General features: G+C 44.1%; 9 protein-coding genes across 9 annotated transcripts; 5 read left to right on the top strand and 4 right to left on the bottom strand.

Annotated features, from left to right (window-relative positions):
- Positions 1-4,696, top strand: EDB91DRAFT_1239637 (uncharacterized protein; the record flags this gene model as incomplete). The annotated part of the gene is made up of 14 exons (XM_041321884.1): positions 1-336; positions 390-608; positions 662-797; positions 822-841; positions 902-1,098; positions 1,146-1,269; positions 1,294-1,353; positions 1,405-1,496; positions 1,610-1,706; positions 1,762-1,945; positions 2,012-2,207; positions 2,277-2,583; positions 4,250-4,477; positions 4,499-4,696. 14 exons carry the CDS (start codon positions 1-3, stop codon positions 4,694-4,696), a joined length of 2,394 nt encoding a protein of 797 aa, XP_041171392.1.
- Positions 4,697-7,606: 2,910 nt separating this feature from the next.
- On the top strand, positions 7,607-9,350 carry EDB91DRAFT_1254295 (uncharacterized protein; the record flags this gene model as incomplete). Its single annotated transcript, XM_041323796.1, has 7 exons — positions 7,607-7,714; positions 7,767-7,815; positions 7,882-8,132; positions 8,198-8,443; positions 8,499-8,627; positions 8,682-8,726; positions 8,778-9,350. The coding sequence occupies 7 exons, from the start codon at positions 7,607-7,609 to the stop codon at positions 9,348-9,350; spliced, it is 1,401 nt and encodes a 466-aa protein (XP_041171391.1).
- A 709-nt stretch (positions 9,351-10,059) lies between these two features.
- On the top strand, positions 10,060-10,803 carry EDB91DRAFT_1263686 (uncharacterized protein; the record flags this gene model as incomplete). Its single annotated transcript, XM_041324463.1, has 5 exons — positions 10,060-10,116; positions 10,169-10,197; positions 10,373-10,456; positions 10,508-10,697; positions 10,744-10,803. 5 exons carry the CDS (start codon positions 10,060-10,062, stop codon positions 10,801-10,803), a joined length of 420 nt encoding a protein of 139 aa, XP_041171390.1.
- Positions 10,804-12,670: 1,867 nt separating this feature from the next.
- On the bottom strand, positions 12,671-13,229 carry EDB91DRAFT_1016780 (uncharacterized protein; the record flags this gene model as incomplete). Its single annotated transcript, XM_041312496.1, has 2 exons — positions 12,671-12,877; positions 12,942-13,229. Coding segments are annotated over 2 exons (495 nt in total), but the record flags the coding sequence as incomplete, so codon positions are not given.
- A 165-nt stretch (positions 13,230-13,394) lies between these two features.
- On the bottom strand, positions 13,395-13,796 carry EDB91DRAFT_1061573 (uncharacterized protein; the record flags this gene model as incomplete). The annotated part of the gene is made up of 1 exon (XM_041314457.1): positions 13,395-13,796. A coding segment is annotated over one exon (402 nt), but the record flags the coding sequence as incomplete, so codon positions are not given.
- Positions 13,797-15,709: 1,913 nt separating this feature from the next.
- Positions 15,710-15,985, top strand: EDB91DRAFT_1061602 (uncharacterized protein; the record flags this gene model as incomplete). The annotated part of the gene is made up of 1 exon (XM_041314461.1): positions 15,710-15,985. A coding segment is annotated over one exon (276 nt), but the record flags the coding sequence as incomplete, so codon positions are not given.
- EDB91DRAFT_1229044 (uncharacterized protein) lies at positions 15,965-16,399 on the top strand (the record flags this gene model as incomplete). Its single annotated transcript, XM_041321034.1, has 2 exons — positions 15,965-16,196; positions 16,244-16,399. The coding sequence occupies exons 1-2, from the start codon at positions 15,993-15,995 to the stop codon at positions 16,397-16,399; spliced, it is 360 nt and encodes a 119-aa protein (XP_041171386.1). The 5' UTR covers positions 15,965-15,992.
- A 1,136-nt stretch (positions 16,400-17,535) lies between these two features.
- EDB91DRAFT_1263675 (uncharacterized protein) lies at positions 17,536-19,638 on the bottom strand (the record flags this gene model as incomplete). Its single annotated transcript, XM_041324462.1, has 6 exons — positions 17,536-17,630; positions 17,754-18,139; positions 18,191-18,408; positions 18,454-18,529; positions 18,569-18,691; positions 18,848-19,638. 6 exons carry the CDS (start codon positions 19,636-19,638, stop codon positions 17,536-17,538), a joined length of 1,689 nt encoding a protein of 562 aa, XP_041171385.1.
- Positions 19,639-19,672: 34 nt separating this feature from the next.
- Positions 19,673-20,308, bottom strand: EDB91DRAFT_1061580 (uncharacterized protein; the record flags this gene model as incomplete). Its single annotated transcript, XM_041314459.1, has 2 exons — positions 19,673-20,115; positions 20,149-20,308. 2 exons carry the CDS (start codon positions 20,306-20,308, stop codon positions 19,673-19,675), a joined length of 603 nt encoding a protein of 200 aa, XP_041171384.1.
- Between the last annotated feature and the right edge of the window lie 418 nt (positions 20,309-20,726).

Below are 20,726 nucleotides of genomic sequence, written 5' to 3'. Positions count from 1 at the left end.
ATGGCATTGTCTGTGTCTCAACCTGAAGTTGATGATATACAAATCTGGTATCACCCCAACAGCGGGCGCCCTATGCAAGTGCACCGTTTCGAGGACTATAGATGCGGCCCTGGTGCCCCAGTAGTACCTCCGACAATTGATCCTGAGCCCTGGCGCCCATTTCGCAATCGTATCGACTTCGAAGTCGCAGAACTTGCCCATGAAGCTGCGCTCACTCACGAGCAGATAGATCAGCTCATCGGACTTATACATCGCAGTAGATGCGAGTTGTTCACACTTCGGAATCACAAAGACATGCAAGACATGTGGGATGCAGCCTCGTACAAATTGACTCCAGTTTGTATCCAATTACTCCGAGTGTAAAATATATCTTTACTTGAATACCACAGTTTATGAAGGAAGAGGTGGTTGTACCGTTCCGAGGTGTTGATCAGACATTTCAGTTTTATCATCGCTCGCTATGGGACTGGGCTATAGATTTACTTCAAGATCCTGAAGTTGGACTGCACTTCATCTTTGATGCACAACAGCTTTCGAAGTTCGATGGTGAGAAATTTGTTTGGTTTATTCACGAGCCTTGGACTGCTAATATGTTCTGGGAATATCAAGTATGTGGTGCTATTATTTGTCATGTGCATGTACTGATTGTGCATCATAACAGTCGAAAATACCAGCAGATGGCAAACCACTCACATTTATCCTGTATGCAGACAAGGCCAAATTATCATCATTCGGTCGTGCGAAAGGCTATCCTGTGGTTGCTAGGTGTGCTAATCTTCCTACTGCTGTTCATAATGGTGAAGGCTTGGGTGGTGGGTGAGTTGTTGGCTGGCTACCTATTGTTAGTTTTTGCTTTGCTCAATGACTCCTATATTAGTACTAACCGCCAGCACTTTGACAGGTCAAAGAAGACAAGAAACACTCTGGAAAGCCGGCCTTCATCAACTTCAAAAATGCGGTATGGCATACATCGTTTTTGAAGCTGCTCGCTTGCCTTGTACCATTATTGAAGCTTGGTTCTCCTGTTAAATGTTGGGATGATATTGTCCGCATTTTCTACCCGATCATACTCATACTGTCTGCCGACTACGAAGAACAGTGAGTGGTTCAATGTTCTGAGTGTGAAGGTTTGTTCACTATCACAGGGTTGTGATGGCATTAATTCGTGGGCTGATGGGAAAATTTCCCTGCCCCATCTGCCTTGTGCCTCGTGAGGAGCTCTCCAAGATATCAAATGTGCATTGGCTTCACACATCTGTAGATGCAAAGGTGTTACGTGTCTGAGCTCGAGAGTCTATGACATTGGAAGTAAGAGAGCAGATATTGAGCTCTGAGAGTCTCCGTGATGTCGATGTAAGTCTTTTGCCTCAAATCTTATTTTATTTCATCTATCACTGTTATCAGAATTCATTTGATACCATGGAGCACACCGATGTCTTCCGGGCCCTATCATTTGATAGACTTCATTTTAATGATGAGGGAAACTTCAATCACCTGTGGATGGAACTACAAAAATGGATCGCTGATTCTGGTTGACAAGCTGCGGTGCAGATCGACAGTTTGCAATTTTTTTTTTCTGTAGTAGATAAATGTTAATTTAGATTGCCAGCTTCAAATCATTTCCGCATTGGCGAAATCTCAACCACTTTGACCAGGTGGTATCAATATCCTTTTCTGATGGAATGAAATATGAAGATATATCTAAGGTATGTGATATTCAAACTTTCAAGCTTTAGATCAATTATTCACGTCATTTAATAGCTTATCGTTTTCGCTGCCCACAATGTATTTCAGCGTGATGTGGATCCACATGTGTATCTCCTCCTTCGTTGTATTCGGAGTTACGTGGAACTTAATACATATGCTTCATTGGAGGTGCATACCAAAGATACCATCAGGGATGGCCAAAATACATTGTCGAAGTTTGCCGAATTAATGGATGTATGTTTTATTGTGTATATTGTCAATCAACACCACTGATTCAGATTTACGAGTCAGATGTATGTCAAAGATACAGCAGACCTCTCGGAGAAGTCATGGAATTTCCTGAAGATTCATCTTTCCGCTCATCTCTTTGATGACATTGAGGTGAAAGGGGTCACCCGAAACTACAATATGAAACCTAATGAGAAGATGCATGGCCCACTGAAGGATGCATATCAGGACCGTACAAACTTCAAGAATTTTGCGGAACAGGTAATACACTAGTACCTTCTTAGATATGTGAACTGAGTGCTGATGGATAGGCGACAGATTCTCTGATACAACCACGACAGCCTCATTGCGGAATATATTCGCAGCAAGGTGGACTGCCTCGATACACAGAATCTTAGCCTGTCAGACCTGCCTGATCCATCGGAGGCTGATGAACTTGAACCTACCAAACCAATCAATATGCAGCATTTCAGTCTTGGTTTACAGCAGGCAATGAAATCATTCACAGATATTGAAGTAGCTCACATAGGCAATCCCCCATTTGATCGATTCCGTATCAAACTGAATGAAATTTTGAACCGTGCATTTGCCACCAACAATATACCATTTCCTGATGGACGATGTGTCCAACTCACTGCTGATGATATGGTGTATTGAACATCCGCAGCCCCCAAATGACGTTACTGATAATACAGTGGCTCAAAAAACTGTCCGCATGTTTTCACATTTTTCACTATCTATGATATTGTGTGAGAATATACAAACACCTCAAGGACATGCTGGTACCATATTGTAGCACCACTTCAGGGCTTTCAATTGAGCACTATGGCGTGGCAATTGGTCAAGATATGGTTGAGATATGAGGCTTCCAAAATGATGACTCATGCGGACAGTTTTTTGACTCAAGTATTTTACAGTGATAATCGGGTATTCTAGTACTTTGTGTGACCTCCCTTGGCTTTAATTACTGCCTCTATCCTTCTAGGCATACTCTTAAAACTATATCTAACTATATAAACCAGAATATTTCATGTGTCATGATCATAATCACCATTAAAGCCATCTCCTCTGCTCAAAGGGATAATATCCTCTCTTTGTCCTATTCTGGCCTCTCTGCTCATCAAATTTCCTCTAGAACTGGAGTATGCAAGTCTACTGTGGCCAAGTTTATCAAAGAAAGCCACCTGGACATGGAAAACTCTTGTGGAGGATGTCCACCTCTACTAATAAGAGGGTTAACATTCAACATATCACTGCAGGAAAGGCTGATAATGCTGTCCAAGCCACCCATTATATCAATTCCACTATCACCACCACTGTCTCTTCACAAACTGTGAGGGATGTTCTCAAGGCAGTTCATCTCAAGGCAGTAACAAAGAAGAAATGCCTCTTCTCTCTATCAAACATAGGCAGAGAAGACTACCTTTGGCTTGGCCCATCAAAACTGGACTGTAGAGCACTGGAAGCATGTTATATGGTCAGATGAGACCAAAATCGATAGGATTGGGTCAGATGGGAAGGTATATGTATGGAAAAAGAAGGGAGATTCTCTAACAGACAGAGAGGTTGGTGAGACTGTCAAATTTGGAGGAGGTTCTCTAATGGTACAGGGCTGTATTGGATGGAATGGTGTGGGTATGCTTGCTGAAGTTGAGGGGAGGATGGATGCTGAGCAGTATGTGGACATTCTAAATGACCACTTGCTGCCTAGCATAGCTGAATCAGGGATTGATGAAGAAGACATCATTTTCCAACAGGCTAATGATCCCAAGCACACATCTAGGAGAGCCAGAAAATGGTTTGAAGAACATGATATCAATGTTCTTGACTGACCAGAACAGTCCCCTGATGTCAATGTCATTGAACATCTCTGGGGAACACTCAAGAAGAAGCTTCAAGCCTCTGAAACCCCCCTAAAGGAGTATGGGAGCTATGGGAGAGAGTAGCAGTGGAATGGGGAAGGATTGCAACAGAATATTGCCAGAAATTGATTGAGAGTATGCCTAGAAGGATAGAGGCAGTAATTAAAGCCAAGGGAGGTCACACAAAGTACTAGAATACCTGATTATCACTGTAAAATACTTGAGTCAAAAAACTGTCCGCATGAGTCATCATTTTGGAAGCCTCATATCTCAACCATATCTTGACCAATTGCCATGCCATAGTGCTCAATTGAAAGCCCTGAAGTGGTGCTACAATATGGTACCAGCATGTCCTTGAGGTGTTTGTATATTCTCACACAATATCATAGATAGTGAAAAATATGAAAACATGCGGACAGTTTTTTGAGCCACTGTATCTCACTCTTGCTCAGATCACCGAGTTTAGATTCATCAAAGTCAACTATGAGTCGCTTGTTGACTGGCGAGTCTCCACAGACTATCTCCGATGCAGTCTGATGTTCCACGGATCACCTCAATATGATTGTGTTATCCTACAGGCAGAAACTGGTGCTATCTTTGCCGAACTGTTGTTGGTCTTCACCTGCATGGTCGGGAACATCCAATATCCTATTGCACTCACTCTTCCATATGATCAACCAGTTGGCGCTCGACCGTGAAAGGACAAAGATTTCAAATTTTGGCGAGTTAAAGCAAAGCCCAGAGCCTCCACTGAATGCTTCTCAGTTCAGTCAATAATCTGTGGTTGTGTATTAGCAGAGGATGGTACCCGACCGAACGAGTTTTTGGTTGTTGACACAACTGACACAGACATGTTCCTCCGAATGAAGGAAATTCGTACAGAGGCTGGTTATCATTAGTTTATTGATAGATTGACTTATTATTATGACTACAGACGCACTGGACCTTCCGCTATAATGGATTGCTATCATTGAGCAAAGTTGTACTGTAACGAGCACAGCAATTAAAATGTCATCAAGCCACAGTGAATTCAACGCACTATCACCTGCTGCCAAATTCCATGTTGGACTTGCTCACAAGTATGATTGGAGTCTACCAAAAAAGTATGCCAGGGCTCAAGACCTATCAAACTCATATTTTTGCCCGTCAAGCATGAATATCACACACAATGGCTACCCACTAACCCCTCCTAACATTATTGTCACTCCAAGACCACAGACAACAGGGTGTGGTGTCCTATGGTGGGTGAAACATCCTCCATTCTATTACTGTGACTCTCACGCACCTCTGAATCTCAGCACAACGTCTTCCTTCTCCACACTGACCCCAATGCAGATACAGATGCAGACAGCAAAGGTGATGCAGATGTAGATGTGGAGTTGAGAGAAGTAGCTGACATATGTGGCAAGAAGAATGTTAAAAATGCTGATCACAAGCATTCAGTCATGCCGGACTCTCATATTTTGTCATGGCTAAGGATGATTCAATCTGTTCTAGCAATGGCGCCTGACCATCAAAGGGCATTCATGGAGACTTTCTGATGCAATATGAGAACTGATCATCGATTTATAGATCAATACACACCTCACCTGCATCATCAGGGCGTCCTATGAGGTCGATCGAATCCTAGGCGGTGGGGAAGTCATCAGGAAACTCCAAACATCATGTGATGAGCTACTCAATCATGGAAATGAGCCATTAAGTGAGTAACTTACTTTTCATCCACGCACATCTACTAACATCTCCTAAATCTATCGTGCCCGCCCTTCTCTCTGTCAATGAATAACGCCGAAGGTCGCTGCCATATGAATCATCGACCGTGATGAGGGTATGTATACTGACTTTGCTTGCTTGCTGTTTAGCCACCTCAAGCATCACCCACACCCTGAGACTCAAGCGTATCATCGTCCTTGAGCAGGAATTCTGGTTCATTGCTACTTACATTTTTATTGTCCATCTCATGCTGACTATACCACACGCCCATTATATTCAAGTTCATCACACCATCCTCTGATCTAATAGACTGTTCAACCCTCAAACGATGGAGGAAGAACTTGAAGGATCAATGTAAGTATCATGTCTGGTCGATTCTCTTAGATTTTAATTGGTCTCACATTCTTCAATGAGTTCCAAATCTTCAGCCGTGATGAGGGTATGCACACTGATTTCACTTGCTTGCTCTTTAGCCACCTCAAAGCATCGCCCGCACTGTGAGACCGTAAAGTGTATCTTGTCCTCGAGCAGGAATTCATGGCTGGTTCGTCACTACTTTCATTTTTATTGTCTATCTCACGCTGACTATACCATACGCCCATTATGTTCAAGCTCATCACACCAACCTCTGATCTAGACTGTTCAACCTTGAATGATGGAGGAAGAGCTTCAACGATCGATGCAAGTATCACGTCCAGTCAATTCTTTTAGACTTTATTAGTTGGTCTTACATTCTTCAACCAGTTCCAAATCCTCAGCTGTGATGAGGGTAATGCACACCAATTTTGCTTGCTTGCTCTTCAGGGAGGTGTGGACAAAGGAGAGCTTTTACACCATGTCAGTAAATTCGGTGTTTCTCCTGAGCTGCTTGTTCTTATATTCTCCAACCAGGCAGGCAACTCATGGACTTGAAGTCGAGTGTGGAAACAACATGGATACTTGGATAGTCAGTTGCAACCCAATAGGAGTCAAGCGTCGCCCGCACCATGAGACATGTCAAGCATATCATGTCCTCAAGCAGGAATTCTTGACTGGTTCGTCACTATTTTCATTTTCAATTGTCCATCTTACGCTGAATATACCACACACCCATCAATATGTTCAAGTTCATCGCACCAACCTTAGCTGCATCTGATTCATATTATAACAGACCAATTAAATGTTTCGACCTTGAACTGATGGAGGAAGAATTTCAAACCTGTCAATATGCAGCGTCTAAATCATCTTTCTATTATTATGCTTATGTACCGTAGATTCATTGGATAACAGGAAGTCTTCAATTAAAGCATGTTTCAACGCAGTTACAATGAGCTTCAATGACTGGTATGATTATGTAATATGTCTTGTCATCGTATTTCCGCTAAGTCCATAGGTTTCAATTGTTCCTTCAACCAAAAATTGTTCCTTCAACCGAATCTAATAGCTCTGTCAATGAATCAACCAAATGTTAGATTCACTGCAACTGTCAGTTACTTTGATTCATTGACAGTCCAGACAAGTATTAATACTCTGATTAAGAATCGTTGATTTGACTTTGAAGACAGTATGTTATTGTAAGTACTGACAACAACCGCTATATAATAATAAGTAACATTGACCTAATCGTTGACAGATTCATCGATTCAGTCGAATCAGACTCCTGGACCATGTAATTGATTTAGATTCAGATGCTGCAGCAGCCTCTGAATCAATTATTATGCTTAATAGTCTTAATAGACTGACAACTTATCATTGGGTCCAGGTACTTATTAGACTGTTAATGCCACATATCATCAAAATATTCTCATTGCTTGTTTTTGGTGAGCTCTTTTACCTGTTGCACCTCGCCGCCTTTTTACTCACCTTTCGTGATTTAGGGTCTTCATTCAATGCTGGACATGACACCACACAGGTAAGTTACCTCATGGGTCACCCAGGATTTCACCTGTGTACCAATGAATCAGATTCAGACGACGCTGCTCAGTTGTCAAATGTGCGGCGAATTTCAACTATAAATTCTCCCTCTCCTGTTGTGCTTCACTGTGGGTCTCCCGATTTACTGTGTGCATCTTTCCATCATTAATATGCCCTAGCAGGCTTCCCGTTGTGCTGTTCATATGTCTGATGGCTCTGACTCATCAGAATATGAATCTGACTCTGGGTCTGCAGCAATCAGTCAGTCATTGGTCTCCAATGCTCAAATGCCACAAAATGAGGACATGGAGGTATGATTGACCCCTGTAACTATCTAATACTCTCCTAATTGTGTTCCTTAAGATCATTCGGCGCTTGCAACTTGAAAACCAAACACTTAAGAAAGACAACCGTACTTTGGGCGAGGTGAACAAGACATTATCGGCCAATCAGTGTTGATCATCTTTGAATGCCCAAGTCCCAGATGAGCTGAAGGCTTTTGATGCTGAGCTTGCGACTTTTTCCTGCAAGTATGGCATTATTGCAGAGATGTTCCCACCCATGCACTGTGTTCTCAAACTTACTGTGCCAAATCCTCCACCCACCATCCTATCTGGGAGTCACTATGAAACCAAGAGTGCAGAAGAACTCTGTCTTGTGACAGAACTATACTCACTTCTCCCGGATCATCTTCATCGCTTCGTACCAACTACTCATTTTCAATCTTTGGTACATCTTTTCTTTAATTTTGCGTGATCTATTAGCATGTTGATTATTGATATATAATACCGCAGCTGGAACACCATCTTCAAGGTGGCCGCTCAAGCGAGATTGGCAAGCTGCGGGTGATGACAGGGCGTATTTTCGGCCTTGATCCATCCTACTTTAACACCAGTTTTACGAAGCGAGACATGATCCCTGAAATCCAGAAGCTCCTTGGTCGTTCTTTGTCATCGAAGTTTCTGCCTATCCTTTTTACGAGGCAAGAACTGGACCCCACAATGTCAACAGTCTTTGGCAACTGGGAACTGCTCGCAAATGTATGTATTTTGTTATGACTGACTAAAGAATGTGTTTATACTGATTTAATAATAGGCAATTAGAATTGTAATGTTCGGGAAAAATTCGCTTGACATTGTTGGGTGGCCGCGCGCCAAGTGTAATGCCCAAAAATGGGGCATAACATTGTGCACCCCTGGTCTTCTTTCCTGGGGTTGGGTCGCAGTAAGTTGTCTCTTGTTTTCTATGATTGATTCTCGGTGTCTAATGGTTGTTTAGTTGATCTTTATTCTGTCCCTGGACACTTCGTTCACCAAGGACAAAGTTGGCGCAAAATCTTGACTACCATATGCAGCCATGTTCATGGCCTACAAGCAACTATGGGTCACACTTTGGGAAGAACCACGCATTGTCTCAATCCACCAAAAAATTGATGCGCATGTCTGGCAGTCATCAACTTCCAATGCCATTGTGGCTTCAGAAGCCGAAGGCGAAGACTTCACATTCTACCTGATGCACTTGGCCCTCACTAATGCTGGCCGCAACGATCCTGATACTCCAACTACCGATCTTGTACCACCTCCTGCTATACCAGTTATCGCCCCTGCCACTTCAGAAGATGTCGATGGTCCCAAACCTGTCCCCGCCCCGGTTCCTGGACCTACTGTTCAAGTTCCAGTCTCTGATTCAGAATCACTCGCAGCCAATCATCATGATGCCATTGTGCCTTTCGTCCCTGCTGGTCCAGGCATCACTGAAGTTCCTGATGTACCTGGACCTAGCAATGAGGGGACTCTGCCACCAACTGTAGCTTCTGGGACATCCTCCGCTCAACGGGGCCGAGCAAAAAAGGCTGGGGTACTTGCACCAATTTCATTAGTAGTGGATCCAGATCCAGGTGCAGCAGGGCAGCGGTGTGGCTGGGCAACAAGAACTCGCAAAAAGTAGGAGTGACAGAGTATTATTATATGTATATAGATGTCTGTGGTTGAATAGTTGCACTCGTTATAATGAAATTTAGTCAGTCTCAAGGATGTTTGAATTGACTTAAAACCTGCACATGTTTATTCCAATGTCATTGAAACCTCGATCTCAAGGTATGATGGAATTGGCTTCAATGGTTGGAAGTGACGGCTAATAATCCCAATTTGGTTGAAAACTTGGTTGAAAGGCCTAATCTAACCAAATTGTAACATGATTGCAACATGATTGCAACATAATTGTAACCTAAGACTCTTTTATTACAACGTGTTGGGACCCAGGCACGTCATTGAGTCATTGCAACGCATTGCAAGGTCATGAAACCCGAATAGGAAATTTCTGACATATGTACCTTCGAGGATAAATGAACAGTAAAATATTCAAGATATATGTATAGTAGTAGACTCATAACCAGTCTGATGTACCTCTTTGAGTGGTAGAAAATGGTATGTCCTATTTCAATTCTATGTATCGACGGTGGATGGTAACATCATAACTCAATTGGCACAATTGGCACCAGGTTTCCAAATTTCAAGCCCCAGCAGGCAAATAGCAGGGCAATTCAGATAAATGCTGTCTGTTTGGGCTGGCGCTGATCAGATTCATGTTGGAAGTTCCTGCGGTGGAAAAAATGATTTCTCATTCAAACCTTATATCTTTGTTCCCCGCCTTCTGCATGTCCATGCGCCTGGTGCGTTTTGCCGCATCCTGGCTCCTATCTGCCCTTATCCGAGTTAGTGGTGATGATCTTTTTGGTTGACCACTCTTTGCATATAATAATGTAGCAGACTATTATCAAGGCACCGGCAGTCTGGTAAGTACCCTGAAAACCGCCACGTTCGCATCATCCACATTTCTGGACACTAACCCAAATGGGGAGTCATTAATGCTTCAGAATCTTCAAGAGTGGAGCTACTTTGTAGATTGGCAGATTCCTGCTGTATGCAATCGCCGTGCAAATTGCATGCTTAACCATATATGATGTGCAGTACTACGCTCTATGAGACCACCCCCATCACAAGTGACAGAGGACAGAACCATCTAGAATGGCAGATGAAACTGACAACACACAAGTACCCAGTCATGCCACCCCCTTCGGATTGTCGATTGACCCATTTTTGTAGGCCACCGCTACCAGACTGGTGGAAGGTCCCAAAGTCTGATCCCATAGCCTCCATATCATTTCAAGCACTCTGTCTGATCTCGATAGGAAGTCTTTCCCCTGAGCAACTCTGGGCATCTAGGATGAATGATGATGAATGGGAGAAACACAGGCAGAAGGTCATTAGGAGACTGAGTAATACTATCATTGTGGTGAGGAATATTGGTACTTGTATGGCACTAATCATGTACTGATTAGTATGCTATTCCAGGCGGGCTTGGTGACGTTCTCAGCAGTCAGGACATGAAAGAGATCTAACACTTCATTTGCAGGTGCTCGCTAGTTCCACGGTCTTTGTTTCAACACAAGCTCCCTTGACATCACTGTTTCCATACACAATATCTGTCTGTTATGTTTTTGCCCTTGGGTCATTTGGACATGCCCTCAGTAGCCTTATCTGTGGTTTGATTGTGATTCATGCATACAAAGTCTGTGATTGGGTATGGGCTAGTAAAGTTGGTAGCAGACCTGGCCTTGCATGTTTGACTATTGTCATATACCAGATCCAACCGCTCTGATACTGATACCTGCTCCACTTTCCAACCCCCTCTGCCCCATCCATCCTCCGCTCCTTCCTATCACAAACCTGCATTCCGCCCTACACTTCCGCTCAACCACTCAACCGGTCCCCTTCCATAAACATCTCCATTCAACTGGACCTTTTTCCCCTTTTAGATATATGCTTTCCTTTTTGGTACTTAGACCATTACTTCCGGATCACCAGTAATTCCTATTACCACTTGATCACTGATCCGACGTGTACATATTGATATCTGCCCCGACTTATGTCTTTCCTATGTAAAGTACTTATAAATGATATCCTTGGTACATAGCTTTACTACATAGTTATCCTGGTCACTGCCTCATACATAGAAGTATTTAACATATCATGTACTTAGATATTTTTCCTTAGTCTTAATATTACTTGTCTTCTCGCAGTTACTACTTGTGAGAATTCTCAGTAGGACCTTGCCTCCTCTGGACACAAGCTTCAACTTGTTGTCACCTCCGACCCTCCGCTCCGACTTAGAGCCGTGCTCTAAGTCTCTCCCTTATTTCTCCGCCCCTTTCAATATTCCCCTCTGACCCTTTTCCATCCTCCGCATTATCCTTCGCCTTCTCCGCTCCCACCAGACATTCCCCCTGCTCCTATTCACCCTCTGCATCGTTCCCCGTCTTCTCCGCTCCGCTCCTAGTCGGTCCACCGCTAGCAGCTCTTGCTCCCCGACCCCCAACGTCGGACCCGCTCCAAATTTGGGGCACATACTCAGCTAAGGGTGCAGCGCAAGAGCTGAAGCCAAGCCCCGACCCCTCTGCCTTTTGAGCCGGCACGGTACCTAACAACTATTCATACATTTGCAGGTCTTCACAGGTTCGCGCATTCAATTATGCTGTACACTTGTATTCATAAGCAGTCCGGCTTCATATCTCGGCTCTTCTATCATCCTTTTGACGTTATGTGAGCAGTCATATCTTGATAGCGAGATGTATCTGATAGCATCCTGTAGCTCTTCTGGTCAGTGTTTCTAGCGCCAGTGGCCAGCCACTGACTAGCCGGGAAAACAGGTTTGGCTTAGCCACTGGTGGTACAGCGGCAGTGGGCTTTTCCCAGGAGCAAAAAAGCTTACTAAGCTGGAAGAACACAATATCATTGGCTGGAGATAAAGGGCTAGATTGTACTACTCATCAGGTCGTCGAATGTTTGCTCGTCATCTTCACCTTCCACATCCATGTCGACTAACTCGTAAAACTCGAATTCATCATCAATTGATCTCATCCCGAATGCTTCTGTGATTTTTACCCAGCTCTCATCTTCAAAGTTGAAAAGTTGTTGAAGGGGGATATCATTGAATGCAGACCCCACATCTATGGTGTCCTCGTCGTCTAACGAGCGCTGTGCGAGAACGGATGCGATGTGCCTGAGTGAGTGGTCATCATCAATGGTGTCTCCGTCCTGAGTTTCCAGCTGCTCAGACTCTGATGATAGATCATCAGGAACAGTGTCTGGGGGAGTTATAGTCACAGTGGCTGGTGGAGGTAGTGGGTCAGGGATGATTTTCCTTATGCGATGCAGATGGCCCTTTTTGTCTCCCATCTGTATATACTTGTCTTGCAAATGTAAACGCAATTCTGCCAAGTCTGTGAGGCCTTTAAGACCGAGGTGCAAATGAAGTTTTGTGAGTACTGTGCCGAAAAGACTGAAAAGACGTTCACAAGAGGCTGAGTTTGCGCAGATCGAAAAAATTTGCTGAGCAAATTTCTGCAGTGGTGTTGGCTCGACATCTTGAAAATGTATGCTGTCGTACATCTTGAGAGGGTCAGGATGTTTTCGCTACAATTTGCAGTGTTGTGAGTGATGAGAAAAATAGTAATAGACAGATTAAACATGCCTCAACCTCAGCCGCACTTCGAACCAAGTCCACCCAATTTATAAATTCTTTGCCATAGTCCCCATGTCCTTCTAGATACTCCAAGAGCTCCTTTCGAAACTCGTCGGAGGGTGTATTAGGGAAGAATCGACCCCATAACTTGACAAATAGCGTAATGAGTCCTGTGTTGGTAAATTTGCGAAGGCGAGCGAAGGGCTTGATCCTGTAAAGGGGATTCAAAACAACTGAAGCTAGAAATACATCTTGATCGCATTTACTCCAGCGCTTTTCGAGAGAATCAATGATAGTCTGGATCATTGAATTCTCTTGGACTGATGAAGCCTTCCCTTGTAGAAACTTCGTCGAGACGACAGTGCGCGGCCTGAGCAATGTTGATTACCAATGATAAGGGCTGCAGGTGACCGACCATCCTATGAAAATTTTGATTCAGCTGATACTCAATGAAAAAGAAATTATTTTCTACTGAGCCAGGGTCATCCACATCACTGGGTCTTCGATCAATGCTAACATCTCTGTTGCTTTTTTTTGTGAGGCAGTGTCACCTGTAATTATTTTTGAATCTCGTCTGAGACTCTTCTCCTGCCTGACAAGAATGTCAAGTGCAAATTTAAGATCAAGAAGTCGTCTGAAGGTGAGATAATGAGCAGTCCATCGGGTCAAAACTGCACGGATTACAGTGAGGACATGGTGAGGATGGGATGGGTTAGTTGAATTGAGGGCAACTTGGATATCTCTTAGTGTTGCTAGAACAAGGGTCTTGCTTCGAAGCCAAGAAATAAGGTCAGATGCTTTCTTCAAGTATCCCAGGTAAATCATGCCACCCAATGACTTGAAATAGTCACCAACAATAAGATTGATCTTTGTGAGAGTAGTATTAATAACTGGGATTGACAAATGAGACACCAGATGTAATTACCTGGTGAGCATAACAATCTGCAGATACCAATGATGGAAACTCCTCGACAAGCCGTTTTCGAGCTGCCCGAGACTCGCCTGATGCATCTGATGTAACGGCAACAATATTTACCTTCCAGATGAGCTGAACCTCTTCGATAACACTGATCATGAGAATTTTGAGGTGTTGGGCAGTTTTGCGCTGAGCAGATACATCAACTACTCGAACCGTGTGGACCTGATTTTTTCGAATCACTATAGGCAAACTCAAAACAGTTGAAAATAGTCTTGCCTGTCGACTCGCTGTTGTGATCATGAATGCCAGCAGGTAGCGAAAGTTTACACCAGTCCATCCATCTGTCTGGAGTGTTGCATCGCTTCCACAACAACGGTTTTTGGCAGCTTGCTGGTACCTTTCGACTTCACGTGGAATAATGTGATTGGAGAGTTGATAACTTGAGATCGGATTCGCAAAGGGGAAAAACTCATTCATGAAACTACGAACTGCTTGATTTTCGATCCAATTGAGGGAGAACCCACACAATGCAGTGATGTTGGCAATATGAGTCTCGAAGCATTCCTGAAAAGCTGGTGTCCAGTGCAGACATGAAGGAGTGCCTCTGGTAGTAGTAGTTGGGGTATCTATCATGTGATTCCAAGGCTGCAATATCTGCTGCACCCATTTTGATGGGGCTGGCCAGGATCCTTCACCAAAAGCTGGACTACTGGTACGAGATGAGGTGGGGGGGAATAATAGTGGTGACTGAGATCGTGAGGATGGGATACTTGAATCCATGGCCAGAACATCAAATAATCCATTAAGTGGAGAAGGCAACTGCGATGATTGTTGGAAATATGCAGGTGATTCAAGACCGAGACTGATGCCCGATAATTGCGGCAAATTCAAACTAATAACCTCATGAGCAAATCTCGGTGCTTTGATCCACCCCCTTTCAACACACACAGTGTGTGCCTGTGCATGGACTTCTGGTGGTTGATTATCACAAGAATTGAGATGGGGGACTATGGTATCAGGTCTTCCATGCATCCACGGACAATTTCAGTCCTTGATCAAGCTCTCCAATTGTGACCACACTGAAAAAAGATAACTAACAGAACTTCAGAGTGTAGTATTAAGACACTTACAATATGTGATGATTTGATCATGTGTTTGTACATCATTTCGCAGGCCTTAGCGCTGCTCCTCACGATCCTTCTGCTGCTTGTCAATCGTTTTTTGAATCTTGCATGCTCCACACATCACTTTTGGTCATCTCTCTTTCTCGTTTGCATAGGCCACAGGGAGTTTCTTCTCGAAATCTGGGTGGGTATCAAAATATCCCCACCACCAGTCTTTGGGCTTTTTATTGCTCATATTCAAAGCTGGGAGTGGGTGGGATACAACTTGATGGCTTGACGTTGCATGGAGGTGATATCACACATTGAATTACATTAATACATCGATACATCGATAAGACTGATCTAACGCAGGCTTCTTCCCAGCCTCCGGTTTGAGTGTAGAGGGCGACATCCGAGGGACATAGATACTTGTTTGATATGTCACATGATACAAGAAAAAATTCAAACCCAGCACAACCTTTCCCCTCACACTCTCACCGGAGGCTGGAACATAACATTTGTAAACAGAGGTCAGCCACAGTGATGGGTGACCGTAGAACTCCAGAACAACCAGTTTACACCTAGCGTAGGGTTACGATTTTTTGAATTGATATATTCATTTTTCTGCCTTGGTTAATATTACACCCACTCCCATATGGGAGATGACAGCTCCTAATCTCCATGAGACACCCTTGTTATCTGAAATCCATCTCCGGACAGAGCAAAAATTTGGTGTTCACCCGTGTCTGTGGTAGCTCAAAGTGGTGCATGCGCTTCTCCAAGGCAACCAGGATGTACTGTGTATTGCAGGGACTGGGATGGGGAAGACACTGGGCTTCTGGATTTCATTACTGTTCCGCGTCAATAGCATTCAGTTGGTCGTTACCCCATTGAACTTACTTGGTAAACAAAATGCCACATCTCTCGCCAAGGCTGGAATCCACACCATAGCTATCAATGCAGAAACTGCTAGTGCTGCAAATTTTTCGGTCAGTGTTACTTTGAAATCTGTGGAAGACAGGCTGGAAGGTTGGTGATCCCCCCATGCAGAAGTTCTTGATCTTTTTTGACAGCATCCCGGATGCCATAAATGCGACTCTATACCTGCACAAACACTTACCAACCAATATGCAAGATAAGATTAAGTGGTTCAACGCGGACATGACAGGAGGGTACAAAGATGCGGAGCTCACGAACCTTATATTGGGAGATACGTGGGGCTACTGCACAACAGATTCATTTGGAATGGTAAGTATGTTCCATCAGACATATTCACAAATTAACTTACCAATCAGGGAATGGATGTTCCTGACATCATGCTTATTATTCAGTGGCAAGCTTCATGCAAGCTATCCACTCTTTGGCAGCGGTTTGGGCGTGCAGTATGGGATCAAAGCCTTCTGGGCACTGCATTGTTGTTCACGGAGAAGGAGCACTTTGATGATGAATGACAAGCTAAACTGACAAGAAAAAAGGCACGGGAGGTGATGCGGAAGAGAAAGGGTGATAACTTACCTACATCAACATCGAAGCACTGTGCCGTGAATCCATCAAATTCTCAGGCGGCCGATTCCCGCGCACTGCAGACTATCAGCAATGGCAACGGTGATGAGTCTGATGAGTCTGATGAGGATGTTATACCCCCCATAGATGCAGGCCTGCAGGGGTTAAAGGACTTGGTGAAGGATGCTGGAGAACTTGTACAGAAATATAATGGAAAGCAACAAAAGCTGAGTCTTGATCCATCAATGGATTATCTGATTAATGCGGAGAAACGTACTGGACTGATGTGCCGCAGGAAGGTCTTTGACATTAGCTTTGATAACGATGCTGCTGGTGATAAATGTGATGCGTGATGTAACGATACATACTCACTTATCTCAGATTCTGACCATTTGGACTGCAACACCAAGCAAGCATCAGGGTGTGAAAGGTGCTGCCTCTCTCAGCCAACTATCTGCTGCGATATACACCACCCCAATCATTTTACCCAGTATACTTCTCACATTGAAAAACCAACAATGATGCCTCAGCGCTGCCGCATTACCAAGTACGAGAAGACCGCAAAAGATTTCACCTTCCAAGATGCACTAGATGAGTGGCGTGAGCAGAAGACAGTTGAGGTATATGGCTGGTACCACCTCAACGACCTCGGCCCTACTGTTGTCATGCCAAACACTATGTTAGATCGCATTGTTGACTGTGTACATCACCACAAGATCCAGAACATCCTTGATTTGAAGAAGGAGACGGGTTGGACAGATGTAGAGAACTTTGGGGAGGAGGTTATTACTCTTATCAAGAAATATATGCCACTCCCCCATCCTGTGCTATTCACAACAACACCACTTACTAGGCCTGGACCTGTCCAACCTTGATCTCTTGCCCCAGTCCCTGCCGCTGTTGAAAGACGAAGGAACCGGTGTAGCGCTTGTGGTCTTGAAGGACATAATGGTATGTTGTCTTCATTTTTGACGGCTTCCGTCATGCTGACTTATTGTAGCCCACAATTGTGTGTGCAATAGGCACCCATCACACTCAGGACAGAACAAAGAGAACACTGCAACACTCGCATCCATGCTCACACTCACTCAAGGCAGTCGTGCAGCTTAGACTCGTAATAATGTTCATACCATAGCTCCATTAATATATCCTCAATTTCCGCCCCCTTTTCTCTAACATCTATCTCATTAGATTCATCGTTAGACTCATAATAACTTTCGTACTATAGCTCCATTAATACATCCTCAATTTCTGCCCCCTCTTCTCTAACATCCATCTCATTAGATTCATCAGTACTCTCACCACGAGCTGCTTTTTCCATCATATCCCTTCCTTTGTCAATGAGGTCAGGGATCTCGCAATGAGTTTTTCTACCTAGTACCACAGTATGTGGGGATTGCACTGCCATCCTGATAGATAACCCTTCGAATGTTTTCGTCATATTTGGGGCAGCATGGTTTGTTGTGAGGTGGGCATGCAGGAAATTCTTTTGCACCATGACTTGAGTGTTTCGATAGGCCTGGACTAGAGGAGATTCGAGGAAGATTCGCTCTACTGTGCGGTTGGACCCCTTCCCACCATTCTTCACCTTCATAAACAGGTTGTTTAGCTCAACACACCAATCAACTGCTCGCCACTTCATCGCCTTTCCATTTGGGTTGATGAGGATGTGGTAATGCACAGCATGCCTGTGAAGCTGTCAGCTCTTGATCAATGACACCACCAAAAAATGCGCGTACTTTAGGCCAGTAGGAAAAACAAAGTGCGTGTTGATCAAGAAGTTTGTCATGTGTGTAGCATACTTATGTTTTCCTGTGGCATTAAGGATCGGAATCCATGCTACAATAGACGTCTCTACTCGCCCAATATCTCCGTGGTTCATCGAGTAAGATAACTCCTCATAGAGGAGGAAATATTTGTTGAGTAGGAGCGTGTTTTCATGTTGCATATCCCGCTGCTCTCAAGGCTTACGGCGCATCTGTAGCATCTTGTGATTTGCGACGTATTTCAACGCTATCTCGTTTGCGATGATCTTTAACTCATCAAGGGTTGGTTTGGAGGCTGCAAATGCCTTGAGGCTTGCATGACTTGGATTCATACTCGCTACATGAGCTCACCAACAATCAAGCCACTGACATATGCCAGCATAGCCTATCAGTTGGTGCATCCGCCGGAATCCTGGCTTCAAGCAGTACGTTCCCATCTCCTTAGGTCGAAGTTGTGTTACATCACGCATTAAACTTGTTGCATCCTCTCAAGCTGCCAATGGCTGCAGGAAGATGCGCCAAATGGCATCAGCGCATGCCATCTTCAGGTGGAACAATCCAGGAATGAAGATAATGTGCTGAAACCGATTCCACAGAGTCACCTCTAATGATCATCGAAGTTGTGCTGACTGCAGCCATTCTCCAGTTCCGAGGTCACTGTGAACCAAGATAACATATTGTGAGATGTCGGGATTGTCAAGGATGTTGGCGTCAGGATTGTAGATGCCACCCTGCGCCAGTAGTTCCATGACTGCACAAATGTTACCGCTGACAGTTGGGTTATTGATATCCATAGCACGTGCAGCTGTGATTGGTGTTTTAATTAATGGTATCTCTTCAACAGCTTCAGCCTCGGGGACTTCAGATCGAAAACAACGAAAGTACAATGGCCTGTGTTTGCACAAGTCCAACAAGAACATGTGGGCGTTGAACCGATCATGTTGGGAGAGTTGGGGTGTGGAGTCGACCCGTGATTCCAGGTGGATATGCAAAAGATCCTTCCATGATCTTTTTGGCGGTAGCATGGATGGCTGTGCATGGGGATTGAGCATTGTCCGTCTCCACAACTCCTCTGAGCACTTTAAGTCATCTGTGGTGACTCCATGCTCCAATGGAAATAGTAAACCGGAGGTGAGGTGCTTTAATGATTCGTTTGACTTCTCGGCCTGAGGAACTTGAGATTTTAGGTCGACATCAAAGTTATCATAAGCATATGATGCGAGCAGGGATTTTCCAATGGTTCGGAGAGTATTTTGCAACTCGGCTGACAGCGATTGAATAGCAGCGCAGATTGAGTTAGTAGATATCAAGATTCCGATGCGTGAGAGTGTGTCAACGACTTTCTGAGGGGTATGTGTCAACTGTAAGAAGATACCAAGTACACTTTGTAAGGCATTCGACCTCTGGTTCATGCTTTGCATCAATATACTAAGTATAACAACATGTTTCTGATTTTTATTTGTTCAGATTCATTGTAAAGATAGGGGCGATGCTTACGATTGTAATGATTGCAGCGTGCCGCAAGGTTTGCTTATTACTATCATCCGGCGTAGTGCATGACGTGAGCCCATTGATAAAACCCTCAAGATCTATCTCATCTAAATCATCCCAATAGCTGTCATCTTCCTCGTGTACTATCCTAGAACTGTTCCCAAGCATATTTCCCATGAGAACATCACCATCAGTGTCCTTTGCCTCACATGAAGGTGAATCATCAGCCCCGAGTAGATGCCCAAGTAAATCCCACAGCGCGGGTGCGCAAGACTGCATTTCTCTGTCCATCTCCTTGACGCTAAAGTCCTCTACCTGTTGTGTAGTTGTGTGTGATGGTCCGAAGTGCCAACCCCCTTCTTCCGATGAGTTTAATTTAATCTCTCTGATGTATTGCTCTCTTGTAGCTCAGTTGGCATATTGCGATATGTCAGCTTGACGAGAAGTATGTTCAATGAAAGCATCGAAGATTTCATTACAATGGACAAGAAGGTCTTCGACAAGATGATGTCCATTATATTGTTGATTTTGTAGAATTGATATGATGAACTGAGAGGCACTTAAGTTGCAGTCTTGTAGTGCTGCAATCACAGTGTCCATATGGGAGCGGGTGTAATATTAACCGAGGCAGAAAAATGAATATATCAATTCAAAAAATCTTAACCCTATGCTAGGTGTAAACTGGTTGTTCTGGAGTTCTACGGTCACCCATCACTGTGGCTGACCTCTGTTTACAAATGTTATGTTCCAGCCTCCGGTGAGAGTGTGAGGGGAATAAGGTTGTGCTGGGTTTGAATTTTTTCTTGTATCATGTGACATATCAAACAAGTATCTATGTCCCTCAGATGTCGCCCTCTACACTCGAACCGGAGGCTGGGAAGGAGCCTGTATCTAACGGTGATTTCCAGATACTGCAAACAGATGGGAACCACCTTCTATTTGAGGTATTCCGCCATCGCCAGAACACTGCCACTGGCTGTAGCCTGGGGCTAGCCCATAGGCTTCACACGGCTTACTG

Source organism: Suillus paluster (genome assembly GCF_016628075.1).
Source record: "Suillus paluster strain FC165 chromosome Unknown EDB91scaffold_104, whole genome shotgun sequence".
NCBI classification, from domain to species: domain Eukaryota; kingdom Fungi; phylum Basidiomycota; class Agaricomycetes; order Boletales; family Suillaceae; genus Suillus; species Suillus paluster.
This window is presented reverse-complemented; position numbering and strand designations above follow the sequence as displayed.